Below are 24657 nucleotides of genomic sequence, written 5' to 3' on the forward strand. Positions count from 1 at the left end.
CACAGCTCCCTACCTCGCCCTGGTCATGGACAAGAACAGCAGGATCGTCATTATCGGAGCGGGTCTCTTCGGACTCTCCACAGCCAAGCAACTCGCCACAGAGGGCCACCAACATGTTCTTGTTGTTGACAGGCACATGCCGCCAGTAGGGTGCCACCCATTCCTCTCCGCTGGCTGTTGCTAACCTGTGTAGGTGCCTGATGGCTCGAGCTCTGACATCTCCCGAGTCATCCGTTTTGACTACGGCAACGAAGAATACCTGAGCATTGCCTACGATGCATACCTCGAGTGGTCCAGGAACCCCAAGTATGAGGGCATCTTTTATTCTGCACCATACATCTTGGCTGGGTCAAAGAGGCCTGACGACGAGTCGTGGTTGGACCGAACAACAGCGCAGTTGGCAAAGCGACAGCTTCCCTGGACTGGGCTCAATAATGCTGCTGATGCAAAGAAAAGTATCCTGTTCTAAGCGGCGCTCTCGCTGAGCCCAGCTTTGTCGGCTATGTCAATGAGCAGGGCGGTTGGGCAGATGCCAGCAAAGCCATCCGTCAGCTTCGAGATGAGTGTCTTGAACTGGGCGTCTCGTTCACTTGCGGCCCAGCGGGGACGGTGGTGAGTTTTGACACAAACTCACAGGGCAAGATCAGAGCCGCTAGAGCCCTGGACGGCTCCTCAATCCAGGGAGATCACTTCATCCTCGCTGCTGGTGCCTGGGGCTCAACTCTGGTTCCCATGTACAACTCGGTTCTTTCTACCGCACAGGTCCTAGCCTACCTCCGCCTCACCGACGCTGAGATGCACAAGTACAAGGATCTCCCCATTTACGCAAACTTCACCACCGGTTGGTTCAACTTTCCTCCTCACCAAGACACAAAGCTACTCAAGTTTGCCGTCCACGGCTGGGGTTACACCAGATCGCCATCCGAGAGCCAAAAGTCCAACACTTCTGTACCCCCTCTTGCTTGTCACGAGCGCGTCAACTTTGCTCCAGAGGATGGGGAACACAGGCTGAGGCAGGGTTTACGTGAAATCTTGCCCGAGATAGCTGATCGTCCGTTTGAGAGGACAGCCATGTGTTGGTATACGGATACGCCAAGCGGAGATTACATCATGGACTATCATCCCGACTACACGAACCTGTTTATCGGAGGTGCCGGTAGTGGACAGTAAGTACCGACCTATCCATGCCATGTGTATTTAGCTAACAGCGTCGTTGTAGCGCTTTCAAGTTTCTCCCTGTGCTTGGCAAGTACATGTCGCTCGCCATTAAGCAGCAACCCCCGACATCCTTAGCCCAGAAGTGGCGCTTCCGGAATCGATACGAGAACCGGAAAGATGCGTTTTTGGGCGACGGCAGCCGAGGAGGGCCTGAGAGGCGTGAATTGACAGCCTATGAGAGGGCAAAGCTGGAGGGGCTGGATAGAGCCAAGCTCTGACATGTTTACAGGCAGCACAGTATCTAACATGAGCCGTGATAAACCTTTCTCTATGATTATGTCAACACTTAATGGCACAAGTAATGTCAGGTTCGGTCAGATGGCGATCATCCAGTGACCCAGCTCAACTGCATTGAGTAGGCACCCACGCAATTCACCAGCTACGAGAGTAATTGTATCGCAAAAATACATGTTTTCGAAAATTAATACATCTAATGGTATTAGATTAACATCGTCATGTATTAATAACCGACTCTTTTATTATTATGGCCAAGGGTCCTTTTCAGAGACGACATTGATGTTAAGGAGAGGGAGAGATGCAGAGCACTTGATGGCGCTTGTCGGTTTGTGCTCACAGTAAAACGGTCAGTTTATAGAGTGCTCATATAAGGTATAGATCACGATCATTAAGAAAAGGCCTGCGCAGGCGTGAAGAGGGCTGGCAGAATGAAACTAAGCAGTCCCTAGGACGCGCAGCATTTGAACCATAATCTACCCCCTATTTCTCAACCTCAACATAGCACAACACCCACCCAAACTGAACAGTATTCGTACTCAACAGCGCAGGTCGATCAATAGTAAATTCTCTGCTACCAGGGTCCAGCCCATGCTCGTCCTTGTACATCTGACATGTAATGTCCCGAATGTCTGGCTCGATGGCGCCGCCGGGGAGTGTTACGGCGATGCTCTCGAGGCGGAGCTCACTGATGGCCATGTCGTAGTGCGTGAGCTGGCCGAAGGGTACGGTGACCGTCTTTTCTGTGTGTTGGCCGCCGGATGGGCCTGTGATGGCGAGAATGTTGGCGACGCCCATGTTTCCGGCTGAGACAGTGGATGCGAGGGCAGCGACGGCTGTGAAGAGGGAGTTGGTGAAGCGCATGATGGTCGAGTGGAAGGTCTTGGTTTATTATGGTGTAGTTCGGTTAAGGTTATCTTGGTCGAGGCTGCTTGATTCAACATCAACCTACGGTCCCCAAGACGTCCTTTATATATCCCTCCAAGTCGCTGCATATGCCTCTTCCTAGAACCTCGTATTGCGCTCACCTAAACATAGCAATCCAGTGACGCAGATATCTCACCCACCCCATTCCATAGGGAATGACGCGCTCCATCAGACCTGTCAGCTCTTGGCTCCCTTTTCATTTACACGAATCATCTGACACGCAGGGAATATGCCGATCCCAGATCTACCTCCCCGCATTAGGTCAGATCAGAAAACTCCGAAGGCCCTATGTGCGAGGGGATAAATGATGCGACGTAGGATTTTGCAACATCCCATCGGGATATAATTGGCTTGTTAACTGGCTCGGGGTCAGCTGAGTTGAAGGCCTTAACCTCGTATAGATCCCTTCCACGAAATGATTTAGAATATCACTCCTGGGTGGCTGACTTGGTCCATGGGGTCATGCGTTGACATGGGGGTATAAATTCGACGTGCTCGGGAAGCCAGCAACAGGATCCTTTCGAAATCGATGGCGACTTGACTCCCTCTTCGCACCACGGCAGTGGGGTTGCACCTGTTCCTTTACTCTCATCAACCGTTACCCGAGACAGAGGCGTTGAAAAGGTGAATCGAGAAGACTATAGCAGGAAGAACTATCTAGGCCCCTGGCTGACTGACGGGCAAGGTGGATTGGCGCTGGGCCCAGGCAGAGGCTGCCTCATTCTCGACTCTGAATACCGAAGCAGCCCGGGGTACTGGAACTGTTTGGGTTCCAGTTTGGGAAGCCATTTCTCTTCATAGACAACCTATACCATACACCATCTCGTAACCACTGTCCATGCCTAGTCAATATTGTCAAGCCACGATAATACATTGAGCCTCATGCCCTCGTCGCATTTCCACCAGTATGGCTCGTACTCATGCAGCATCCTGGGCGATGCAACGCCGCTCAGAGCTGCCGCAGTGATGCAAGCCCACTGCAAGTCGATCATGGCCTTGAAGTTGGCGGCTTCTGTCCTTGCCATTCGGATGTCGATGCGCTTCCCTGATGGAATTGATAACCCTTGTTGAGCTTTCGTGGTTGCGGCTGGCAACTTCGAGGCATGGAGTTGGTGCATGGTATTGGCCATCTTGGTCCAGTCATTCTTCTTCCCCCCAAGCTCCGCGTGCACCATCGGCTTGGTGTTCTCCAATTTAGGCATCCAGTGAAACTCAAGAACAACCACAGACTCGCGGTGATTCAGGTGCTGAACTCTGATGCCCTTAAAAGCACAGGAACCACGCGCCCATAGTTCATGAACCTTCTCGTTGAGACAAAGCGTATTCCAAACTCTCCGCGTCGCCAATGTGCTTATGGTGTTGATGCATCCCGTTGGTTCCCATCATGACGTTGATTGCTGGACGCAACAACAGTCTTCTTCATGGCCGCCTTGTTGTTGCCCCACGAAGGAGGAAGTACATGACATACTCTCGGGTTGGGATCTCCGGTGAAAACGCAAACGTCCCCATCTCGCTGGAGGCACAGGCTCTTCTCTAATTGGTTGACGGGGTCATCGTTACGGCTTTGGGGAATGAGCGACTGTTCCAAGACTATTATCACATTAGCTCATGTCCATGTAGTTCACACATTCTCAGCCAGCAGAATAGACTCACAGTGTCGGATTAGTGGAGGGAACGTTGTCACACCCAGATGCAGGAATTCCTCTGTCTGGCCCACTGGCGACAGGATCCGGCCTGGCTGGAAAACAGACATCGGCGCCATCATAAATAGGGCGAGATGGACCGTACTCAGTCGAAAGAATTCACCCATGCTCCATGTCCGGATCTTAGACTCGATCTCTTTGGCGTATTCGAGTCGTTTGTCCGCGCGGTGCAAGTGCTTTGAGCGAGTCATGATGTCCAGGACTTGGAAGCGTGGAAGAACAGGACGATGTGATGGGAAGAGTCAGAATGAAGCTGCTCAGCACCGGATGGCGGAAGAAAGCATTTCATACCTACAAAGGTAAAAGTCGGCATTGTATCAGCCCAAGTCAAACGTAAATGTTGGCGGGCCTGAATGGGTACCTAAAGGTTATGCAAACGCAACGAAAAACCTTCTTAAAGACATTGGGACGCTTTCAAATAAGTGCTCAGCTCTATGGTTGAGCCATTCGGATTCGTATCTGACTGAATTGGCTTTGCTGGGAACCTCGTGACAGCCTAGGCAGCGATTCAAGTTCAGGTGGGCGAGAGTATGATTCGGAGGCAGTTTTCTCAAAGCAATGACCCGGACAGGCAAAGCTTGCTTATTGGACTTATTGAAGGTGTTCTAGGGCTCTGATGCGCGGAGGAACTCGAACGGACTGTATTTCTCTTTGAAACTAGTCAACTACAACCACCATCTTCCCACCTGTCTGTCCGCTCTCCATAGCCTGGTGGGCAGCCCGAATGTCTTCAAAAGCAAACACCTTCCACGGCTTGGCGTCAATCTTGCCCTCCGCCACCTTTTCCAGGACACTCTTCAGGGGCACGTCAGAGACGGGAAAGTCCTTATTTCCGAACACGAAACTACCAAAGAAGCTAAAGTGAACACCGCTGGCCATTTGCAAGAGTGGGTTAAAGCCTCGTGATTCCTCAGGCCCTGCTGGTCCCTTGATCGGGTCAAGACCTCCGAGCCATCCGGCTAGACAGAGACGACCGTCACGGCGGACAAGACGCAGTGAGTCAACGACGGTGCTGTTGCCGACCAGTTCCAACACGCTGTCGAACTTGTCGAAGTCTCCGTCCTTGCTAAGACGTTCGCTCAGGTTGGGTGCTTCGACAACACATTCAGACACTCCGAGATCCTTTAGTGTCGCAAACTTGGATTCACTGCGGGTTGTAGCTGTGACGATGGCACCCGCTTCGACAGCCAGGTTAACAGCTGCCCTGCCAAAAGAAGATGTAGCACCTCTGATGAGGATCCGCTGTCCTCGTTGAAGGTTCAGGTTTCGAAAGAGGCAAGTCCAGGCCGTCGCATAGCTCTCGGGAAGGGCAGCAGCATCAGCCCAAGAGATGGGCAGCTGTTCACCAGGGTTTCCCAGAGCAACGATGTTGGAAGTATTCGCAACGGTATACTCTGCATAGCTACCAGGAATCGTGCGACCAAGTCCTCCCATGAGCGCTGCCACAGGTGTCCCAGGGGCAAACTCGCCGCCCGGACACTCTTCGATGATTCCAACGCATTCAATGCCGCTGATGGGAACTGATTCAGCCCATTCTCCGCGGCGCATGTGCATTTCAGCATGGTTGATGCCAAATGCCTCGATGCGGATAAGGGCAGTGCCTGGTTCTGTGGCAGACGGTTTCGGGACTTGCTTGATGACGAGGTTTTCGACGGGACCAAACTCGGAGATGACTATGGCCTTCATGGTGGGCGACATTGTGGGGATTGTGTGATGCTGTTGCTGGTTTAGTGATGAACTGCGACTGATGGTTGTAGGTATGTGTTGTGAATGTCAACCAGAGGTACGGGGTGCTGCATACCTATATAGATATCCTAGACTACCAGCCGCCAACCGCCTTTCTATGCTACTGTAAGCATTTCAGCTGCGGGTGAATTACAAACCTTTCCGACATTTGAGTTCACGGAATATCCAAGGAGCTCACATCAGCGTCGGTTGCTGTCAGCGATGGTGTGCCAGCCATCTCGAGGTCCTAGGAGGACGTTACTATCGCAACAGTAAATATGATTCCATACCATGCCAAGCTTAGGGCGCGCCTTTGAGGCTCTGACCTGACAAATTCAAACCAATGTTGACTGTCGGGATAGTTACGTACCCGGCCCGCGATGCTCATCGGCTCGTATTGTGCAGCCAATCATGGCTCGCCGGATTGATGCAATCTTGACACTTACGGCATGATGACCCAAGGGTGTTTGTAGGTTCTGCAGATTGCCTGTGATCATCTTCTTTGCCCGCGGAGGCATTTTTTTTTAGCATGGTGCAGTTTGTCTTCGGGAAGTTGTCCGTTATTGTTACAGTAATGATTAATGCTACGGATGTCGGTTGGGAGTCCCGAGTCAACGCCAAGAGTGCTGACTCAGCTATCTTGGCGAGGTATGATCCAGCCCGGATGCCCCCCCCGGTTTCAACTTGCCCGGTGCCAAGGCCCGGGATGAAACTGGTGGCTTTGTTGGCAAAGATTGATTGTATTTACTAGTTCGAAATTGAGAATAGTTACAATAATGATCCCAAAGCCTTGTGACTCAAGGATTCATTCCCACGGCCAACAGAACCAACACCGACGATCCAACCTGTATCCGTTCAGGCTATTTGACTCGGCTCTCGGGGTTCGCTGACCTCTCCACTCTCTGATACCGATACCGTATCCGTACAAAACACGGAAATGTTTATCCCCGCAATCCTTCATTTCTCTTTGATTATGAATCCAATGTTTGGTTCTGTTGCAGCAACGAACGCTTCGTTGCACATAACAAGAGAGGTTCCAGCACGTTGAAAACGAGCATTGTACACTGTTAAACGTTGAAATGGATGACATCACTGCCTCGCGTGGCCAATCGGCGTTGCGTTCCGATTCTGAAACTCAACGGGTATGCACGCTCCCTGACCAAGCCACGAGCCCGGCAACTGACACAAACCAAGGCCCATGAGACATCCCCAGGAACCAACCGTGACGAAAAGGCTACATATGCCGAGACAGAGACCGCGTCTCAAGCAAATGCTCGACAAGATGTGGAACAGCAATATCAAGACCCAGGCCCTGCGCCAGACGGAGGATGGATAGCTTGGATGGTCGGTGAGTTGACACTCACGCACAACATCACGGAGCTCATATCCTGACAGACCGAAAGTCGTGAGCGGCCATTTCGTAGTCATGAATAGCTGGCAAGTCTACCTTTTCGCTCTGTACCACCTATCTAACCTTCTCTCAGGGGCATCATCAACTCGTTTGGCGTCTTCCAACCATACTACGCGCAAATGCTCGACCGCGCCCCGTCCGACATATCCTGGATCGGCTCCTTCGAAGTCTTCTTCCTCTTCTTCGTCGGAACCTTTACCGGCCGCATGACAGACGCCGGCTACTTTCGACAGCTCTTCGCTCTGGGCTTTTTCCTCGTCATTCTCGGTTGCTTTGCCACCTCTTTCTGCAAGACATACTGGCAATTCTTCCTCGCTCAAGGAATCTGCATGGGTCTAGGCAATGGCTTCATCTTCTGTCCTTCTATGGCTACTATATCGACATACTTTGAGAAGCGCCGTGCTCTGGCCATGGGTGTTGCCGCTGCTGGCAGTGCAACTGGGGGCTTGGTCTACCCGAGTATCATGAGGCAGCTCCTCCCTTCGGTTGGGTTTCCTTGGGCCATCCGGGCCATTGCTTTTGTGCAGCTTGGAACTCTGGGAGTGGCAGCTTGCTTTCTCAAGTCTCGGATTCCGCCCCGTAGGTCGGGGCCATTGGTTGAATGGTCTGCGTTCAGGGAACTTGAATATTCCTTCTACGTCCTTGGTTCTTTCATGGTGGGCTCTCTCTCGCATCAAATTCAACGTCCAAGTATCTGACTGACAAACTAAGGCCTTCTGGGGAGTTTACTTTGCCTTCTACTACCTCGCAGCTTATTCTCGAGACGTCCTAGGTGTCAGCTTCACCCGATCCCTCGACGTCCTCCTAGTCCTCAACGGAACCGGAGCAATCGGCCGTGTCATACCAAACTACATCGCCGACCGCTACGGCTGCCTCACAGTTCAGATCCCATTGGCTCTAGTGACAGGGGCAATGATGTACTGCTGGGCAGCCATAAAGTCCACCACAGGCCTATTCATCTGGGCCGCCATCTACGGGATATGGACTGGAGGCGTGCAGAGCATGTTCCCCGTCGGCCTCAGCAGCATGACGTCCGACCCGAGCAGGCAGGGTACCCGGCTTGGCATGGCCTTTACGATTGTGAGTTTCGCCACACTGACCGGCCAGCCAATCGCTGGGGCCATTATCAAAGCGCAGGGTGGTCAGTACGTTGGGGCCCAGGCTTTTGCGGGGAGCTGCCTGGTTCTTGGCAGTTGTTTCTTTGTTATTGCGAAGGGCATCAGGGCTAGGAAGCTTGAGCAGGGTTGGAAGGCTAAAGTGTAAGCCAGGGGCAGTTCTTTGTTCTCTCACACTGCTCAAGACACCAGTTAGAAATGAACCTTGTCCCACCACATTTGAAAGATGTCTTTTCTTAAATTTTCGTCCAGAAACTACAAAACCTGGCGTCTCGAATACGCCAAGGACTTGAGGGTCTCGTCAACGATTGACCAAGTATTCACGATGGACAGGGAGGCCGCATTACCACCCACGAACAGGGACTACAAGGTGAACCAGGCGCTTCCCCATCAGAGTATCTCTAATCTTGGGTAGAATGCCATCGAAATTCTCAACACTCGACGCCGTCCAAAGAGACCAGGCCCAGCGCCAGATGGCACTGTCCCAGTGCTCGGTGGTATTCCAAGCAAGGATGGAAATCCCGACCTGAGAGGAACCCCAAGCATAGCCGGAATGAAGGAATGGCTTCATCGTATCGGCCACACGGTATGTCTTGCTCCAAAAAAAAAATCGGAGTTATTCTGACCAGGAACAAAGACAGCTGACATCGACCGTCTCAACGTCATTCACGTCGCCGGCACCAAAGGAAAAGGCAGCACCTGCGCCTTCATCGAATCATTCCTCAGGGCCCACGGGAAAAGAACCGACTTCCCACGCAAGACGGGCCTCTATACATCGCCACATCTCATATACCTCGAGGAGAGAATCCGTCTTAATTTCCAACCCATCGGTCGAGACCTTTTCGCAAGATACTTCTTCGAGGTGTGGGATGCCCTGACTAGAAGCCCGGGCACCTTGCCTCATTATCTTCAGCTCTTCGCTCTAGTCTCTTTCCATACATTTATTAGAGAGGGTGTCGAAGCAGCCATCGTTGAGACTCACCATGGGGGCGAGTACGACGCAACCAACGTCATCGAGCACCCCGTTGTGTCCGTCGTCACTCCACTCGGGATGGACCACGTAAAGCAGTTGGGGCCTACCATTGAGAACATTGCCTGGCACAAAGCAGGTATCTTCAAAACCGGATCTGCCGCGCTTTCGTCTCTTCAAGAAGCTTCCGCTACCGAGATTCTCCGAAGCCGCTCATCAGAGAAAGGAGCCAATCTCGAGTTTGTCAAGTTGGACTCGACTCTCCCTGAAGACACACCGCAGTTGAGGCCCGATGTGCAGCGTATCAACTGCTCTGTTGCACTTGCAGCTGCTGATCGTTTTCTACGGGAGAAGAACGCCGGACCATTGTCATCCTCGGATAAAGCCCAGGGAATAAGTCAATTCTCTTGGCCAGGGCGATTCCAGCATGTGGTAGAGGGAAGGTTTAGCTGGTTCCTGGATGGTGCGCACAACGAGATGAGTGTCATCAAAGCTGCGGAATGGTTCATTGATAACACGCAGACTCAAAGGTGATGTGTCTTGACGGCCACTGCCCGAAACATGCTGACCGGTAAACAGAGCCGCTCCTACACGCGTCTTGATCTTTGGTCAAGTCTCGAACCAGAGGGATGGAGTGGCAGTGGTCCATCGCTTGGCCACTGCCCTCTGCCGCGTCCAGATTCGCCACGTCATCTTCACACTATACGATCCAAAGCAGGGGTTTGAATCCACATCAGGTCAGAACAAGCCTCATTCTAGCAAGGCCATGCTCTAACTATGGAACAGCCATGGTTTTTGACCAAGAAACCGTCGCCCAGAAGGCGTATGGTGAAGCATGGAGCGGGGTGCACCAGAATTCGCATATCTCCTACGAGCCTAGCGTCCAGCAAGCCTTAGAGTCTGCCAAGAGGCTTGGGGGGGCAGCTGAAGGGATGCAGACGCTTGTGACTGGGAGTCAGCATCTTGTCGGTGCCGCACTGTTTTTCTTGAATGGTTGCGTTTTGGTGTAAGGGCCTGGGCTGACAAGGTCTCCAAAGGTTCGTCGATATGCTGCTTTGCTTCACAGCACCAGGGCTTAATCCTGCCATCTGTTAGCTATTACGTTCTTTGATCTTGTTCCCGATGTCTCCTCCTGGAGACGCTATCGATGCCAAGAAGTTTCGTCAATAAGCAGCTAAGACGGGACTGCCGGGCCGGGCTGCTGAGAGGAATCCCGTTTGCCGTCAAGCGGATGCTTAAACATCACGGTACACTCGATTGTATTGGTAGAAGACATATAGTTTAATTTCACCGACACTTTTGATGTGCACCATCATGTCATCCCTGCCGTGCGGGATCTGTTTGCCCCGCGTACGGGACATGAGCCTTCACCGTCTCTCCTCTCAACCCTTGGTAGCTTCACATGTATATCTGAGTCTTATTGGACAAGTACAGTCCCCTGGCTAAGCCATGTGGCTTGCTTGCGTGTCAGAACATGGGTATGGGCGGATGGGTGCCGGCAACAGACTGGCTAGCCCCTGTCACCTAGGTAAGTTGTGTAAGACAAGCAAACATCCATTGCGCAAGCTCCTGGAGCACAAAGAACAGGTGCAAGCGAACGGAATTTACCGCACTGGGCTATCAGCCATACGCACATAGCCCCTCACGACGCCCTTGAGGGTCCTGCTTTCAACTGTCCTGGCCTGTCTGCTTTTCTGGTTGCGGTAGCACAAGCTTGCTTGCTTTCCACAGCCGGCATCTAAACCTTGAGGGTTTCTATCAGCCATGTCGCATTTTGTCTATCGGGAACTGACGCCCGATGAGAGAAGGATCCGGCTTGTCCATCTCCTACCTGGTGACTCTGATCCCCAGGTCGACGTGTCTTGCACCATCTCTCATGTGTCCCTGGACCATCCTCCCCCATACCTCGCGCTCTCCTATACTTGGGGCAGTACACACCGAAATTGCCGCATCTTTGTCAACGGAGCCTCCCTCAACGTCACTGAAAGCCTCCAGGTTGCATTGGTCCATCTAAGGCGCCAAGATGGGCCTCTGATCCTCTGGATAGATGCGCTGTGCATTGACCAGACTGATGAGGTGGAGAAGACAGAACAGGTAGGACAGATGCAGGAAATTTACTCGAAGGCCACGTCGGTCATCACCTGGCTAGGACCGGCTACAGAGAGTAGCGACATGGCCATGCGTTGGATAGAACATTACGGGTCTCTTGCCTCCAACATAGGCATTGGGACGAAACCAGAGTTGCGGCTCTTATCGCTACTGCAGACCCTTGACACTAGCCCCGAAAAGCTCCCTCATGCTAATCTCGAAGAGTTCCTAAAAGCCATATGCAGCCAACTATCTCAGGAAAGCGTCGTCTTGGCTCTGTCTACACTCCTTGGTCGGCCTTATTGGAGCCGGGTTTGGGTGGTTCAGGAACTCGCCTATGGGAGATCTGTGCGGTTTGTATGCGGAAACATGACGACTTCGGAAGAGCACCTCCATCAGACACTGAGGCTTCTGAGAAATACCAAGCAATACTACCAATCCAGGTCAGCAAAGCACTTTCAATCCGCAGCGTTGTGGTGGTCGAATGTCCTTGGCACTCAGAGCCCCATCAACATTCTAAAAGTTCGAAGGGCTCGCGGCGCTCAAGGCCCATTCCCCTTGATGTACCTGATGCGAATTCTTCGAAACTTCCAAGCAACCGACCCCCGAGACAAGATCTTTGCGCTCCTAAGCTTTGCCAGGGATGGGCAAGAGCTTGGCCTATACCCTGACTACCAAGCGTCATGCAAGGATGTCTATCTCAAAACCACAGCCGCACTCGTGAGAAGCGGCTTTATCGATGTACCATCATTCTGTCAAGCCCCAAAGACCATCGACAACCTTCCTTCTTGGGTCCCCGACTTCTCCAGCACAACTCAGACAGCACCCTTTCAGCAGAGAGCCCTCGACAGGAGATCGTCGCCCAGCGCAACAGTGCTGCAGCCCAGTTTCAACGCTTGTGGAGACTTCAACGATGCTGAACTTGCAGATGAATCAATACCGCCTTCTTCGTGCTTGCTGGCGCTACGTGCCAAGCTAGTAGGTGAAGTAGAGTTGGTGGGGAACACCTGGGAACCTGGACGCTTCTCGCGGTGGCTGCATGAGCTCAAGGGGTTCTCTCGCCGGGGTGCAGATACCCTTGATCCCAAAGCTGTCTGGAGAGCCGCGGTAGCAGATCAGGAGATTAGGCAAGGGGGGGATAAGCCGCGACTATCTGAGGGCTTACAAGATAGAGTGCATGAGTCGTTACGAGGCCTTGATCTGAGCACTGTAGATGCGCAAACCTTTTGCTCGCTCGGGCTCAACGACTATGCCCATCAACTTGAGGATGTTGCCCGCGCCAGGCGGCCATTCTGCACCACAGGGGGGTACTTTGGTATCGGGCCCTGCGGAATGAAACCCGGGGATGATGTCTACATTCTCGCCGGGGCCCAGGTTCCATACGTTATTCGTCGAGGCACCTCTAGTGCACTGCACCTTGTTGGAGAAGCCTATGTTGATGGGATAATGGACGGAGAGGCGGCCAATGATGGCGATGCAATTCCTCGGACGATCAACTTGTCTTAATTCTCCCCAAATCATTGCGTCTCGACCTACCAGACTTGCGAGGTTCCCGCAGGTTCGTCGATGAGTGGGAAACTATACATTGTCAGACTAAGATCCCCAGCTTAGAGTGTGCTCGAGACAGAGAGTGCACCAGTTTGTGGCATGCTCGAGGGGTGTGGTGCCCGAGGTCGCTTGTAGGGGCCTAACGTTCTGTCGTCGCACAAAAAGAAATGAAACAATGACCACTTGCCAAAGAACAAAAGATGGGCAGCTAGAAGTAAACTTGACGGTCCCCGCCGAACCATCCGCACCGACGAAGTCCAAATGATACCCTTGATGGCTCATCTTCGAGATTCCCCAGGCACCCTCGTCGCGGCTATGGTAGAACACACTGCCTTACCGGTCAGGTCGAAGCTACTGTTGTTTCAGTTGGGTGCCAGTTGGGTGCTCTTTGGCTACTTATTCAATTCTTCTTTCATTTCCTGGATATTTGTTCTCTACGAGAGGGCGATTTTCCTCACTCAGCTTCCGCAGTTCGTCCCCCCCTGATCTTTGATCCATAGTGCCTATGCTACTAACAGTGAAGACATCCAAGCGCCAGCATCACCTGGACTCTAACGCACTCTACAGGTGTAAAACTCGCCTTCTAGTTGCTTCGAGGTCATCAATTATCCCGTCTGTCCTCAAGGTTCAGGTCCAAGGCTCCTTCAGGGGGCGAGGTTCATGTTCGCCGTGGTGCCCGAGTCTGCATGGATTCCCCTAGGCCCAGGTCTACGATTCAGATTTCTTGGTATTTTCTTTCATCTCTTGCAATGATGGTGCTGACGTTGAATTCTCTTCAGGATACCAAGAATCGTGCCAAGACCTCTCCCTCGAATCCACCTCTTACCTCTCAACGAATGACCTCTTCGACGTCCCGTCACTCTACGAAGCCCCCGAGTGCATCGTTCGAGGCCCATCTCCGTGTTCTGAGTTCACTATCATACCCCGAACAATGCCTTGTTGTAGAAGTCCCTCAACGGGAAACAGCGACTGGGAAAGCGGTCCTGCAGTGCAGATTCGAAGGACCAAACCTTAGGAAAGCCACAGCGCGGGAAGAGCCTGGTCATGAACCTTTTCGTCCTATCTACTGCTACTTTCCTAAAGTACGGCCACATTGGAGTCTTTTGGGAATCCCTGGGGACGAGGGGTTCGCCTTGGGGGCAACGCGAGCTGGGAAGGTTCTTGAACTGGGACTCGGACACTGCTCATTTGACGGGTGTCTGGTGAGCTGCAAGGGCATATCAAGAGATTCTACAGCGTACGAGTTGCCTTTTTAAGAGAAATATTTTGCATAAAGTACATGGTCTGCCTCAAGGTCTGGATCCGAGTGCCGTAGTCCCAAACCCCTCGGCTCGCCGACCCTCAGAATCCCACCAGCCAACTCCGGAAGGTTTCCTCCGGTAGGCAGCCATTTTCCCAGCAGCACGCTGCGTCGAGTCTACAGCAGGAAAAAAGTCAGGTGATCGTGATCGCGTCTCCATGGAGACGCGTGTTGTTCGCATCATTTGCCACAGTTCAGACTATGCGTGGCGGCATCTGGAGAAACACGTCTACAAGACATCACGAGCAGAGACAAGAAAGTTTACAGAGCGAAATTTCATTCTGTCCTGTGGATGTTACAAAAAGCTATCCTGCCCTGGGGGCAGTGGCCCTCAACCGGCCTCGAGTCAGATTCCTTTCCATGCTGCTGCCTCCATCACCCGCAGTCAGTGACCATGTTCCCACCCTCATCAGCTGGGCCGATTGCTGAGTGACAGATACTTTGTGTCCTCCGTTGAATGAATCATCTCGTCAGTTGTCGTGAAATGATCGTGCAAAAAGTGAGTGGTGTGTGAAGAGCGTTCCCCGCAGAAACCTCTACGTGCGTCCAAGCCACTCGGATCGCACTCGAACTCAGACGAGTTCTTCAGAGGGCAATGTTAATGAAGTTACGCTGCTCGGGGGCGGCATACTTAAGGAAGCGGAACTTCCAGTCGTCGAGAGCTTCAATGTCGGCCTTGGTGACGCGACCCTTCTTGGCATTCTGGACAACCTTGTCGACAATCTTCTTCGCCTCGCGGAGCATGAGTCCCAGGAACAGGTGAACCACAATGGGAGAGAAGAGGATGATCATGTGCAGAACAGCGAATCCCAGAAGGAGGCAGGCGAAGAAACCGTCAGAAGCAAAGAAGAAGGCCGAGAAACAAACAACAGCACTGTAGTCAGAGTTAGGACAGCCATACCAGACGGAAAGAAGCACGATTTTTACTTACAGGCCAGTGCCAAGGTTGAAATGATCAATACCAGGCTTGGTGCGCTTGTGATGGACCTCAAGAACGCTGATGATACGGCACATGATACTGAGCTGGCGAATGGCGTCAAGGGAATTCTTGATGAAAATTCTCTCCTGGACGCGACCCATGTAGCGAGCAAGGTACCAGAAATCTAAGGAGAGTACAGTTAGCAATGTGCCATGGAACAGGCGGAAGAGGGGGAGTTGCTTACTGCGAGAGACGCCGGGCTCGCTGGCGGAAATCATGGCTCGAGCGTAAGTCTCGAAAGCCAAGATGTGAGTAACCAGGAACAACTTGGCGAACTGGCGGCGAAAGTCGAAGTCGGCCTCGAGGTCAGGCCCAAGGCTGACAACCTCAACGTCAGTGCCCTCGACGACCATGCCGCGGAAGAAAGGTCCACCGTTGTTGCGGCGGGCGTCGACAAGATCCTCGTGGTGAGGATGAGTGAAAGGGACAAGGGCGTTGCCGCCCTCGTTCTGGACCGTGTGATCCATGGCGATGAGATGTTTCTTGGACCTTGAGGGGAAGAGAAACAAACAGTCGAGCGACTTGGAAAAATCAAAGTGATTGCGTGTGTGGTAGCAGATGCTCAAAGGGCTTTGTGACTATGGGTGCAAGGCAACGCTGCGCTTCGCGGCAAACTCTTCGAAGAAGAAAAGAATGCTTTGAATAAAGAGAAGAATGCTTGAAATGTCTTGACGACAAGGAGGGAGTGTGCGGTTGCGAAGGGAAAAGTGAGGGTGAGTGGGAAGATTCTCCTGGGGAAGAGAAGAAGCGGGGAGAGTTTGTTTTTCTTAGCTGGCACGGTTTATATGCATGCGTGGGAACGCTTGACACTGCAAACTGACACTGTCAGGATTGGGAACTTATCCGCCAATCTCGAGCGTGTCCCTCTTTGGAACAGTTCCAGGGACTTCACCCACTACGGACGGTTAGGTCCAGGGGTTTGATATTGGAAATTCAGTGGCCTCGTGCAGCTGCACTCCCCGTATGCCGACAGCTAGAGCATTGTCTAGCCTCTGAATGAAGCCCTGGCGATGCATCATACCCCATAACTTCCTCGTGCATACCCAAGTTGTTCGACATATTACACCTTCCCAAGTCCTCGAGTCCAATACACCTCGTCAGAAGTCAGTTCTTTGTTCTATTCATCTCCGTGCACGCTCGAGACTCTCATCTAACACTCTCTGTTGCAAGGTAGTCGTGATACATCCAAACGCTTGGTTCCCGGCCAGGTGCTGCGCCCGTCAGTCCGCTTCAGCTCTCTTCCACGACCCCGATCTTGTCCCAGACGCCCCTTCGCTCCTTCAGAAGAACTCCTTCAAGCTCTACATATACACACTTGTCTGTCATTTACAGCGCTTCCGACTGAGTCCAACGAAACCTGCCGATCTACACGGTCGCTGCCTTGGAACTTGACCTTTGCACACAGCCTGCGCGGGCTGTCCAGGTATAACGTCGCTCACCGGCAGAGATGAATCCTCTGTATTGTTCCTCAAGTCTCTGGCTAACTGGCATTCAGCATTCGCTTTCGAAAAAATCGTTCCGCTGCAAGCTCTGGTGCTGCTGGCTGTTCGCCCAGAGCTGACGCTTCTCTCTTCCCACTCTCTCAAAAAGAATCAATCGCCCAGCCGTCACATTGCTTCAAGATAAATCTTCTTACTTACATATTCACGTCAGGGGTAAGTACACTATCCCATCAGGGGGGACTGTGAAGTAGCTGTACTGACTTCCATTACAAAGCAGTTCCTACGATCGACACCATGAGAAGATTCCAGTTCCCCCGAGCCAGACCGTGGCGTCCTTCGAACTTATCCAATTTCTTGTTCAAGATATCCTTCTTTGCTCTGGGAACCACTCTGGGTGGAAAGGGGGTCGAGGACCTCTGGTACACCATGCACCGTGCCAGCCCGAAATACTACTTGCTCCCCGTCAACCAGGGTTCTCGCCGGACACCTTTCAGGGCCAGTATCACAGCTGTGGCCTCCTCGGAGTACAAAGGTATGTGGGCTTTCTTTTATGAGTTGGTTCGAAACGTGCGTCCAAAGCTATCCTAGTACCATTCGACGCTTTCCATTGCCGACGTAGACGGAGGGCAGTCAAACTATCACCGGGTATTTCAGGGGCAGGTCAACGGCATTTTCAGGAGTCAGCCTTGATCTTCCTGATCTTCTTTCTTGGCATCTACAAGCATATTTGAGTTTGTGGGGAAGTCTGGCGTGGCTTACGCAGCAAGTATAACCACGACCTCACACTTCTGAAGCTTCGCTAACGACGATTCAGTTACCAATCCCGTACCCTTCCTCCCTCAAGCGTTTCAGCATGCCAAGGCTACATTTGATACGGTTTACTGGGCCTGGATCGTCAGGATTGCTCGCCCGTCGACGGGGAAGCGTAAGAGACACCGGTTGAAGAATGTCAGGGTCGACATCAGGGAATCTTGCGAGCCAGGTCTAGAAGAAGGGCTTCTCTACATCTATACACACGGTTCTCTAAGCATATGCTACAGTTTTGAGAATTTACGGAGGGCAGAGCAGACCGCAACAGATTTGACAGGGGGAGATCAAGCTAGCCAGCACAATTCGAGCTGCGAGCTGAAGTATGCGAGGTCCCAGGTGCCCCCCGAATTCCACCTATGAAATCAAAATTAATTTTTAACTCCATAAATCGTTTCCTTCCATCTTTCTCGTCCAGAGGAATTTTGTGTTCTTTTCCATGTTGGAATTCCATGTTTCCTCGCGCTCCTATCCTAATTCAGCGCAAGTGGCTCTGCTAATGCTTCGCGGGGCGCAGCCGCATCGGCTATCGACAGATGCGTTACGTTACAGCATGGATATCCCAGTAATTTACAGGGGCCACAGCCACTGTAGGGCTGTTTCCCCACTGCTCGTCGTAAACCGTATTGCTGCAGTTTGCACCGCCAACGTCTTCATCACCCACCACAATCATGGCCAGTCCGACCAAGACACCAGCTATTTTCAAGCCGGTTCAAATCCTGTGAGCTTGGTGCATCTTGAGTATATATATAGCTGACCTGTCGACATAATTCCAACATGTCCGACAACGAGCCTCCAAGTGCAAACCGTCAGCCGCAGAAGCGAAAGGATCTAACATGAAGCCCTCTACACTCCCTCTTCTCAGCCTGCTCTGGCTTCCTCTAGCCTCTTCATATTGTCCTCCAACCGGCCCAGTCCTCCCTCCTCCAAAGGTTCCATCAGACGGAAACCTCACCGACTCCTTGGTCGAAAGCCTCAGGGATCTCGTGCAGTCAAGCAAGGCGTGGAACGCTTCGACAAACTCCTTCTCCGTCAAGGTGACCAGCAAGGAAGAGACTCTCGCCAGCTTCCACCATACCGCTGATAATCTTAATAAGACTGGCGTTAGCAAGGTGACCAGCAGTTCCATCTACCGCGTGGCCAGTGTTACCAAGGTCTTCACCGTCCTGGCTCTCCTACTCCAGAAGAACCTCAACCTCGACGATCCCGCTTCGAAATATGTGCCAGAGTTGGCCAGGATCGAGCACTACAAGGGCATCACGCTGAGGATGTTGGCCAGCCAACTTGGCGGTGCCCCTCGTGAAGGCGGCAAGTCCTCTGTTCCTTCGGCTCCTGCCAGCCTCTAGTTGACTAACACGTTGTAGGATATGCTTTTGACCTAGCTACAGGACTTGGATCCAAGACTCTCCGTGCTCTAGGTTTCCCGGAAGCATCTCCAGCCTCTGGTACTCCAGTCTGTGACACTGCAGACACTGGACTGTGTACTCGTTCTGGTCAGTAGAGTCTGTCATGAGCCATCTCTACACTTCTTCTAACAAGATCTACACAGAATTCTTCGAATCTCTCAAGAACAACAACCTCACCTGGCAGCCGGGTCAGAAAGCAGCTTACTCCAACACTGGCTTCATCATCTTGGGCTTTGTGCTCGAGAAGGTGGTCTCGATGAAGTTTGAGGATATCATCTACGAGAAGATTTCCAAGTCCCTGGGTCTCTCCTCGGACACTGGCTTCGAGCTTCCGGATCCGTCACGAGCAGTGCTTCCCCCTGACGGCGGGTTCGAGCTCATGTCTGTTCCCCTGGGGAACTATGACCCGTGAGGCAGCTCCTCTCCCTTCTATAAATCAACTGCTAACCGCTGTAAAAGAACAGCTGGGCTGTACACAACCCCTGAAGACCTCGCAAAGTTCGTTCGAAGCATCCTCCGCCACGACCTCCTTTCCATCCCCCAAACCAACCTCTGGCTCAAGCCTACTTCGTTCCTCTCGACCGCTCAAGGCGCAGTTGGCATGCCCTGGGAGATCTACCGAGTTTCAGATCTGACGCCCTCTCCGCGGCCTGTCGATGTTTACACCAAAGCCGGCGACGGCGTCTTATACGCCGCCTACGTCGTCATCATCCCTGAGTACGACGTCGGAATCACGATCAATGTCGCAGGGCAAGACAGCTACGCTGCTGGAAGAGATCTACTAGATCTCATGGTTCAGGAGGTAGTGCGTTACTTCGAAAGCCTAGCTCGCGAACAGGCACGCAACAAGTATACTGGGAAATACACGAACGACAAAGACTCCCTTGCTCTCACCCTTGACCAAGGGCCTGGAATCAAGATCACAGAGTGGACAAGTCAGGGCAAGTCTGTGCTGAAGGCCTGGGCAGCGATCAGCGGCGGCAACGATCCCAACGTCGACGCACGCATCTATCCAGTCGGCGAGAACGAGCGTTGGCGTGTAGTATTCGAAGCCGTCGCCAACCAGAGGTCTATGACAGGTATTTATAAAGATTACTGCGCCAACTGGTTCTCAGTTGATCAGTTCCGCTATCAGGGGTTGCCTGTGGACGAGATTGACTTTGTCACCGAGGATGGAGTGATCAAGGGGCTCAAGGTCCCAGGTTTGAGACAGGAGGTTTCAAAGGCATCTTAGAAGACATTAGAAGATGGACTTTAATCTAGGCAATAGATAATACGGCCGCAATGTAGTGTAGACTCGAACATGATGGAGATTTTTTCAAAGTGCGCACCACAGGCACCATGCACCACCACATTGATTTCTCTAGACTGCTCTCGTGCATTTCAAAGGGCACACTGAAAATTGCATCATACAGTAGGTATAGAGGAGCTAGAATCCGGCTGTTTGCCCATCAGGGTCACCCGCCATTGTCGAGTCCCCTAACCAAAGAGCTTGCAGTGCACGCGGTAGCAAACGACAGTGGATATTCGGCCAGTGTTGTTCAGGCGCCGACTCACTCATACGATAACTGTAAATTTGCGGCACTGTAACTGACCTTTTTCCTGGCTGCACCATCTCACAATTGTTCTACGCCGGATTTCAACTTCTGCTCGCCAACCCCTCCTCGCCCAAACACCAACAGCATACGATATCAGAGCATTATATCTGAGCATTCTCTACGACTTCAAGCACTAATCATCGCAAGGTATGATATTCTTTGAGGTATATGAACATCCTACTTATCTAAGTCTTCAGTTCCTTCAGTTGCGCAAGCATCCCCAGCCTCCTTCTGCTCTCGAGCTTCTCCTATCGATTTCAAGCACCATTCCACTACCGGTACAGTCACATCTCGCTCCTTATTACATCACATACTCAGATAGCTAACAAGTCTTGACTCCAGAAAATGTGCTGGTTCGACGTTGCCCCTTCCAGAATGGTCTGCGGCCACCGCGGCCCAGATGAACTTCTCCGCATGCGCTGGTGCTGCGATACCAAGCCCTGTGGTGATTACCACCTGAACTACTTTGGGCTCACTCGAAAGCGAGACCCGTGCGTCGACTGCATTCTCGACCGAAGCTGGGTCCTGGTGAATGGTCGTTGGCGCAAGTTTTCCATTCTGATGTGAGAGGAGAACTTAACAAGGGAGAGTTGACCGACGCCTCATCTTTACAAGCAAGTGAGGATACTTGATCGAACAGGAAATTCCATGGATCGGAATGGGATTTGAGGCATGATTTCAAATCAGTTCTTTTATGAAGCCAAATGGCACTGGCACTATTCTGTAGCTGGTAGCTGAAGCATCTTCTGAGTCACACTCCACCACCATGCGCCACACCATGATGCACTGCCAAATCTCGTGATGTAGGTACTATTTCCTGTCCAATCCAACATGATTCCTTTGGTTTTCTAATTTTTCTCGAAAGGGATGAGGAGCCTATTTTTTGTCGCTTGGTAGTAATTGCTCCTTAATATGCTGTCTTGGAGCCTCTTCTTCATCCGCACTCTGCCGCGCCTACGTTCCGCAGTACAAGTGTAAGTGCAAAGACACAACACCAAGAATTAGACAGCAATTACATCCCCAAACTCGTCTCTCTTCAACCTCCACTCTATCAATCCCAAATAAAAGGAGTTGAGCTTTGTTCCCTGCAAGTGTATAATACGACCCTGCCAGCCAATCAGCGCTGTGGACACGTCGGTGGGTCGAGAGATCGTCGGTACAAGTCTCTCCCACACCAACGTCCGTCCATCAACCCCCCCGACGAGCGAAAACCCCCCCAACGCAAAGTCCCAATGTCCCCCTCGACCATGACTCCGTCCTTGGGCTCGACTGTCCTTCGCCTCCTAGCCATCTCGTCAGCCTGGACGCCTCCGACTCAAGCCCAAGCTCAGAGCCAAGAGTCCAATCGCGCCGACTCGTCAACGTCCACGACCGTCTCGTCCTGCGATGCCCGAACCATCAACTACATCACCCATACCCTCCCGCGATCCTGTCTGACGAGCTCCTGGTCGAGCGCAACACCCTCAGCGGCCAATGCGACCGCCGATGCCCCGTCCAACGTGACCAGCAGCGATGCGCCGCAGTCCTCCAGCGCAGACGCCGAGTCCCAATCGTCCACCCCCGCCGCCACCGCCGAGGGCGAACAAGATGCCGCAGGCGAGGAGCCAGCAAAACCCTTCATGTCCTTTGAGGACTGGAAGGAAATGATGCTTCGGCAGACTGGTCAGGACCCCCAGGACCTGCGATCCCGAAACAACCAGCCTCGTCGCGCAGACGACAGGATACCCCCGGACATGGGCCACGCCGGCCTCGGCGAGGAGGACGAGATATCTCTCAACTTTGACAGCTACCTCGATAATGCCGGGGAGCAGAAAGATCGCCCCTCTGGCGGCGATGTCGAGATTCCCGGGAGGGACGGCGCAGGCCAGGTCGTCATGTACGACAAGAGCAAAGACGCTGGCAAGACGTGCAAGGAGCGCTTCTCCTACTCGTCGTTTGACGCCGGTGCCACCGTCCTCAAGTCGAGCCCCGGCGCAAAGAACGCCAAGGCCATCCTCGTCGAGAACAAGGACTCGTACATGCTCCTCGAGTGCTCGGCCCCGCGCAAGTTCGTCATCGTCGAGCTCAGCGACGACGTCCTCATTGACACCGTCGTCATTGCAAACTTTGAGTTCTTCTCCAGCATGGTCCGCCTATTCCGTGTCAGTGTTAGTGACCGCTATCCCGTTAAGCCCGACAAGTGGAAGGAGCTCGGTTCTTTCGAGGCGAGGAACTCGCGAGATATCCAGCCCTTCCTGGTGGAGAATCCGCAGATCTGGGCCAAGTATGTCCGGATCGAGTTCCTGACTCAGTACGGCAACGAGTATTACTGCCCGGTGTCATTGATCCGTATCCACGGTTCTCGAATGCTCGACTCGTGGAAGGAGGACACTGAATCAGGACGTGATGATGGTTCCCATGAGGAGCATGAAGAGCCTCAACAGCTGCCCAGTCCAGAGGATGAATCTGCAAAGCCTCAGGAAACTGAGAAGCCTCAGGAATCCATCGTGCCAACATCGACTGAAAAGATGCCGTATTGTGAAGTCGATGATCCCACGATGCTGTTCCTGGCCCCATTGGTCTGCCCTGCCTCATTCAACGCAACGACAGGCAGAGTTCCCAGCCAGCCTGATACCAGTTCTATCGAGGGAATTAGCGCAAGCTCTCAGAACGTGTCAACGGAGGATAGGGAAAGGAGTGGTGCCTCGACACCTCACGTCCGTAGGGCCGAATACCCAGCGACGGAAGATGCCACATCCTCATCATCTTCATCCACCACCTCCCCAAGCGCAACACCAGCCATCTCACCAACCAGCCCTTCTTCCATCTCTTCGTCGAGCGCTAGCACCGGCTCAAACTCGACAGCTCCAGCAACAAGCGCCAAGACAGCTTCAACCTCGTCCACCTCGACCTCCAGTTCGGCCTCCACATCCATCGCAAAATCCTCACCAGCAAACACAGTCATCCCCAAAAACCGCACAACCGCCACGACATCGAATTCTCCCGCATCTCCCACTGTTCAGGAAGGCTTTTTCAAAGCCATCTCCAAGCGTCTCCACCAAGTCGAATCCAACCTCACGCTCTCCCTCAAGTACGTCGAGGACCAGGCCCGCCACATGTCCGACACCCTCCACCGCACGGAGCAAAAGCAAATCTCCAAAGCGACCCTATTCCTCAACAACCTCAACCAGACCGTCCTCGCTGAGCTACGCTCCGTCCGCGAGCAGTACGACCAGATATGGCAGTCTACCGTCATCGCACTAGAGAGCCAGCGCGAGCAGTCCAACCGCGAGATCGTTGCTCTCAGCACCCGTCTGAACCTTCTCGCCGACGAGGTCGTCTTCCAGAAGCGCATGGCCATAGTGCAAGCCGTACTTCTTCTGTCCTGCCTGTTGCTCGTCATCTTCTCTCGGGGTGTGTCCCTCCCTTACCTTGCGCCCTTCATGGACCAGGCCAGCTTGGCCTCGTATGACGCCTCCGCTTCGTCGCCAGGTCGTGTTCGCGCTCTGTATGGGAATTCATACGATACCGATGGGGAAGATCCGTCTCTGTTGACGCCCCGGTCGAGAAGAGACTACATTCCCCTGTCGTCATCAGCTGGAGACGTGTCTTCTGCTGATCTTCGTCGTCGCACTTCGTTCGTCAACGACTCTCGTCTTGAATGTGAGCAGCTTTCGCCGCCTCCAACGCCCGGGCCTGTTGATGGCTATACATCTTCGACGGATGCTCCTCTCTCGTCTCATGAAGCCCAGCCTGCTGTCCTCCGTCGCTCCCCTGCCATGCATTCAAACAACTCACGAAAGCCCTTACCTGCTTTACCTGAGAATCCCTCATCCCCATAAATCGCGGCTGGCCGCATAGATAGTAATGGCGTATTTTCTTCGGCTACTAAATGGTTAGAGGTACTTTTCCACAACGTGACATACTTCGCAGTAACGCGACAAGGACACCAACTGCCAAACACCGACACGCACACAAATGCATCACCGCCAAACTTTTTTGATCCATATCATTGATTCCATGTAGCTACGAAGAGCTATTTCTTCCTGTGACTATTCGAGACGACCAACCGAGATAATGCAGACCAGGCCATAGCCTTCAAACCCCTGGAAAAGCCTCCGAAATCGAATTCTGCGCGTCAAGCCAATGGGCGTAGTGCCAATGTGCCTCAACGACCACTCAAGGAGCAAAATGACTTTTGAAAAAA

General features: G+C 52.7%; 9 protein-coding genes across 9 annotated transcripts; 5 read left to right on the forward strand and 4 right to left on the reverse strand.

Annotated features, from left to right (window-relative positions):
- Nucleotides 1-25: 25 nt before the first annotated feature.
- LRP88_00796 (FAD dependent oxidoreductase-domain-containing protein) lies at nucleotides 26-1436 on the forward strand (the record flags this gene model as incomplete). Its single annotated transcript, XM_083237500.1, has 4 exons — nucleotides 26-115; nucleotides 194-396; nucleotides 471-1166; nucleotides 1220-1436. The coding sequence occupies 4 exons, from the start codon at nucleotides 26-28 to the stop codon at nucleotides 1434-1436; spliced, it is 1206 nt and encodes a 401-aa protein (XP_083106005.1).
- Nucleotides 1437-1935: 499 nt separating this feature from the next.
- On the reverse strand, nucleotides 1936-2316 carry LRP88_00797 (uncharacterized protein; the record flags this gene model as incomplete). Its single annotated transcript, XM_083237501.1, has 1 exon — nucleotides 1936-2316. The coding sequence occupies one exon, from the start codon at nucleotides 2314-2316 to the stop codon at nucleotides 1936-1938; it is 381 nt and encodes a 126-aa protein (XP_083106006.1).
- Nucleotides 2317-3221: 905 nt separating this feature from the next.
- On the reverse strand, nucleotides 3222-4273 carry LRP88_00798 (uncharacterized protein; the record flags this gene model as incomplete). The annotated part of the gene is made up of 3 exons (XM_083237502.1): nucleotides 3222-3641; nucleotides 3848-3969; nucleotides 4033-4273. The coding sequence occupies 3 exons, from the start codon at nucleotides 4271-4273 to the stop codon at nucleotides 3222-3224; spliced, it is 783 nt and encodes a 260-aa protein (XP_083106007.1).
- Nucleotides 4274-4739: 466 nt separating this feature from the next.
- LRP88_00799 (uncharacterized protein) lies at nucleotides 4740-5768 on the reverse strand (the record flags this gene model as incomplete). The annotated part of the gene is made up of 1 exon (XM_083237503.1): nucleotides 4740-5768. The coding sequence occupies one exon, from the start codon at nucleotides 5766-5768 to the stop codon at nucleotides 4740-4742; it is 1029 nt and encodes a 342-aa protein (XP_083106008.1).
- Nucleotides 5769-6886: 1118 nt separating this feature from the next.
- LRP88_00800 (uncharacterized protein) lies at nucleotides 6887-10078 on the forward strand (the record flags this gene model as incomplete). The annotated part of the gene is made up of 8 exons (XM_083237504.1): nucleotides 6887-6949; nucleotides 7002-7155; nucleotides 7203-7212; nucleotides 7292-7760; nucleotides 7930-8475; nucleotides 8749-8919; nucleotides 8971-9833; nucleotides 9883-10078. 8 exons carry the CDS (start codon nucleotides 6887-6889, stop codon nucleotides 10076-10078), a joined length of 2472 nt encoding a protein of 823 aa, XP_083106009.1.
- Nucleotides 10079-11067: 989 nt separating this feature from the next.
- Nucleotides 11068-12897, forward strand: LRP88_00801 (HET domain-containing protein; the record flags this gene model as incomplete). Its single annotated transcript, XM_083237505.1, has 1 exon — nucleotides 11068-12897. The coding sequence occupies one exon, from the start codon at nucleotides 11068-11070 to the stop codon at nucleotides 12895-12897; it is 1830 nt and encodes a 609-aa protein (XP_083106010.1).
- Nucleotides 12898-14824: 1927 nt separating this feature from the next.
- On the reverse strand, nucleotides 14825-15685 carry LRP88_00802 (uncharacterized protein; the record flags this gene model as incomplete). The annotated part of the gene is made up of 3 exons (XM_083237506.1): nucleotides 14825-15113; nucleotides 15171-15342; nucleotides 15403-15685. The coding sequence occupies 3 exons, from the start codon at nucleotides 15683-15685 to the stop codon at nucleotides 14825-14827; spliced, it is 744 nt and encodes a 247-aa protein (XP_083106011.1).
- A 2453-nt stretch (nucleotides 15686-18138) lies between these two features.
- Nucleotides 18139-20107, forward strand: LRP88_00803 (serine hydrolase domain-containing protein; the record flags this gene model as incomplete). The annotated part of the gene is made up of 5 exons (XM_083237507.1): nucleotides 18139-18188; nucleotides 18333-18766; nucleotides 18832-18960; nucleotides 19017-19281; nucleotides 19333-20107. 5 exons carry the CDS (start codon nucleotides 18139-18141, stop codon nucleotides 20105-20107), a joined length of 1653 nt encoding a protein of 550 aa, XP_083106012.1.
- Nucleotides 20108-21703: 1596 nt separating this feature from the next.
- On the forward strand, nucleotides 21704-24292 carry LRP88_00804 (UNC-like C-terminal-domain-containing protein; the record flags this gene model as incomplete). The annotated part of the gene is made up of 1 exon (XM_083237508.1): nucleotides 21704-24292. One exon carries the CDS (start codon nucleotides 21704-21706, stop codon nucleotides 24290-24292), a length of 2589 nt encoding a protein of 862 aa, XP_083106013.1.
- Nucleotides 24293-24657: the final 365 nt, after the last annotated feature.

This window comes from Fusarium phalaenopsidis (assembly GCF_050370095.1).
Source record: "Fusarium phalaenopsidis strain FUZ10S chromosome Unknown contig_32278, whole genome shotgun sequence".
Taxonomy (NCBI): domain Eukaryota; kingdom Fungi; phylum Ascomycota; class Sordariomycetes; order Hypocreales; family Nectriaceae; genus Fusarium; species Fusarium phalaenopsidis.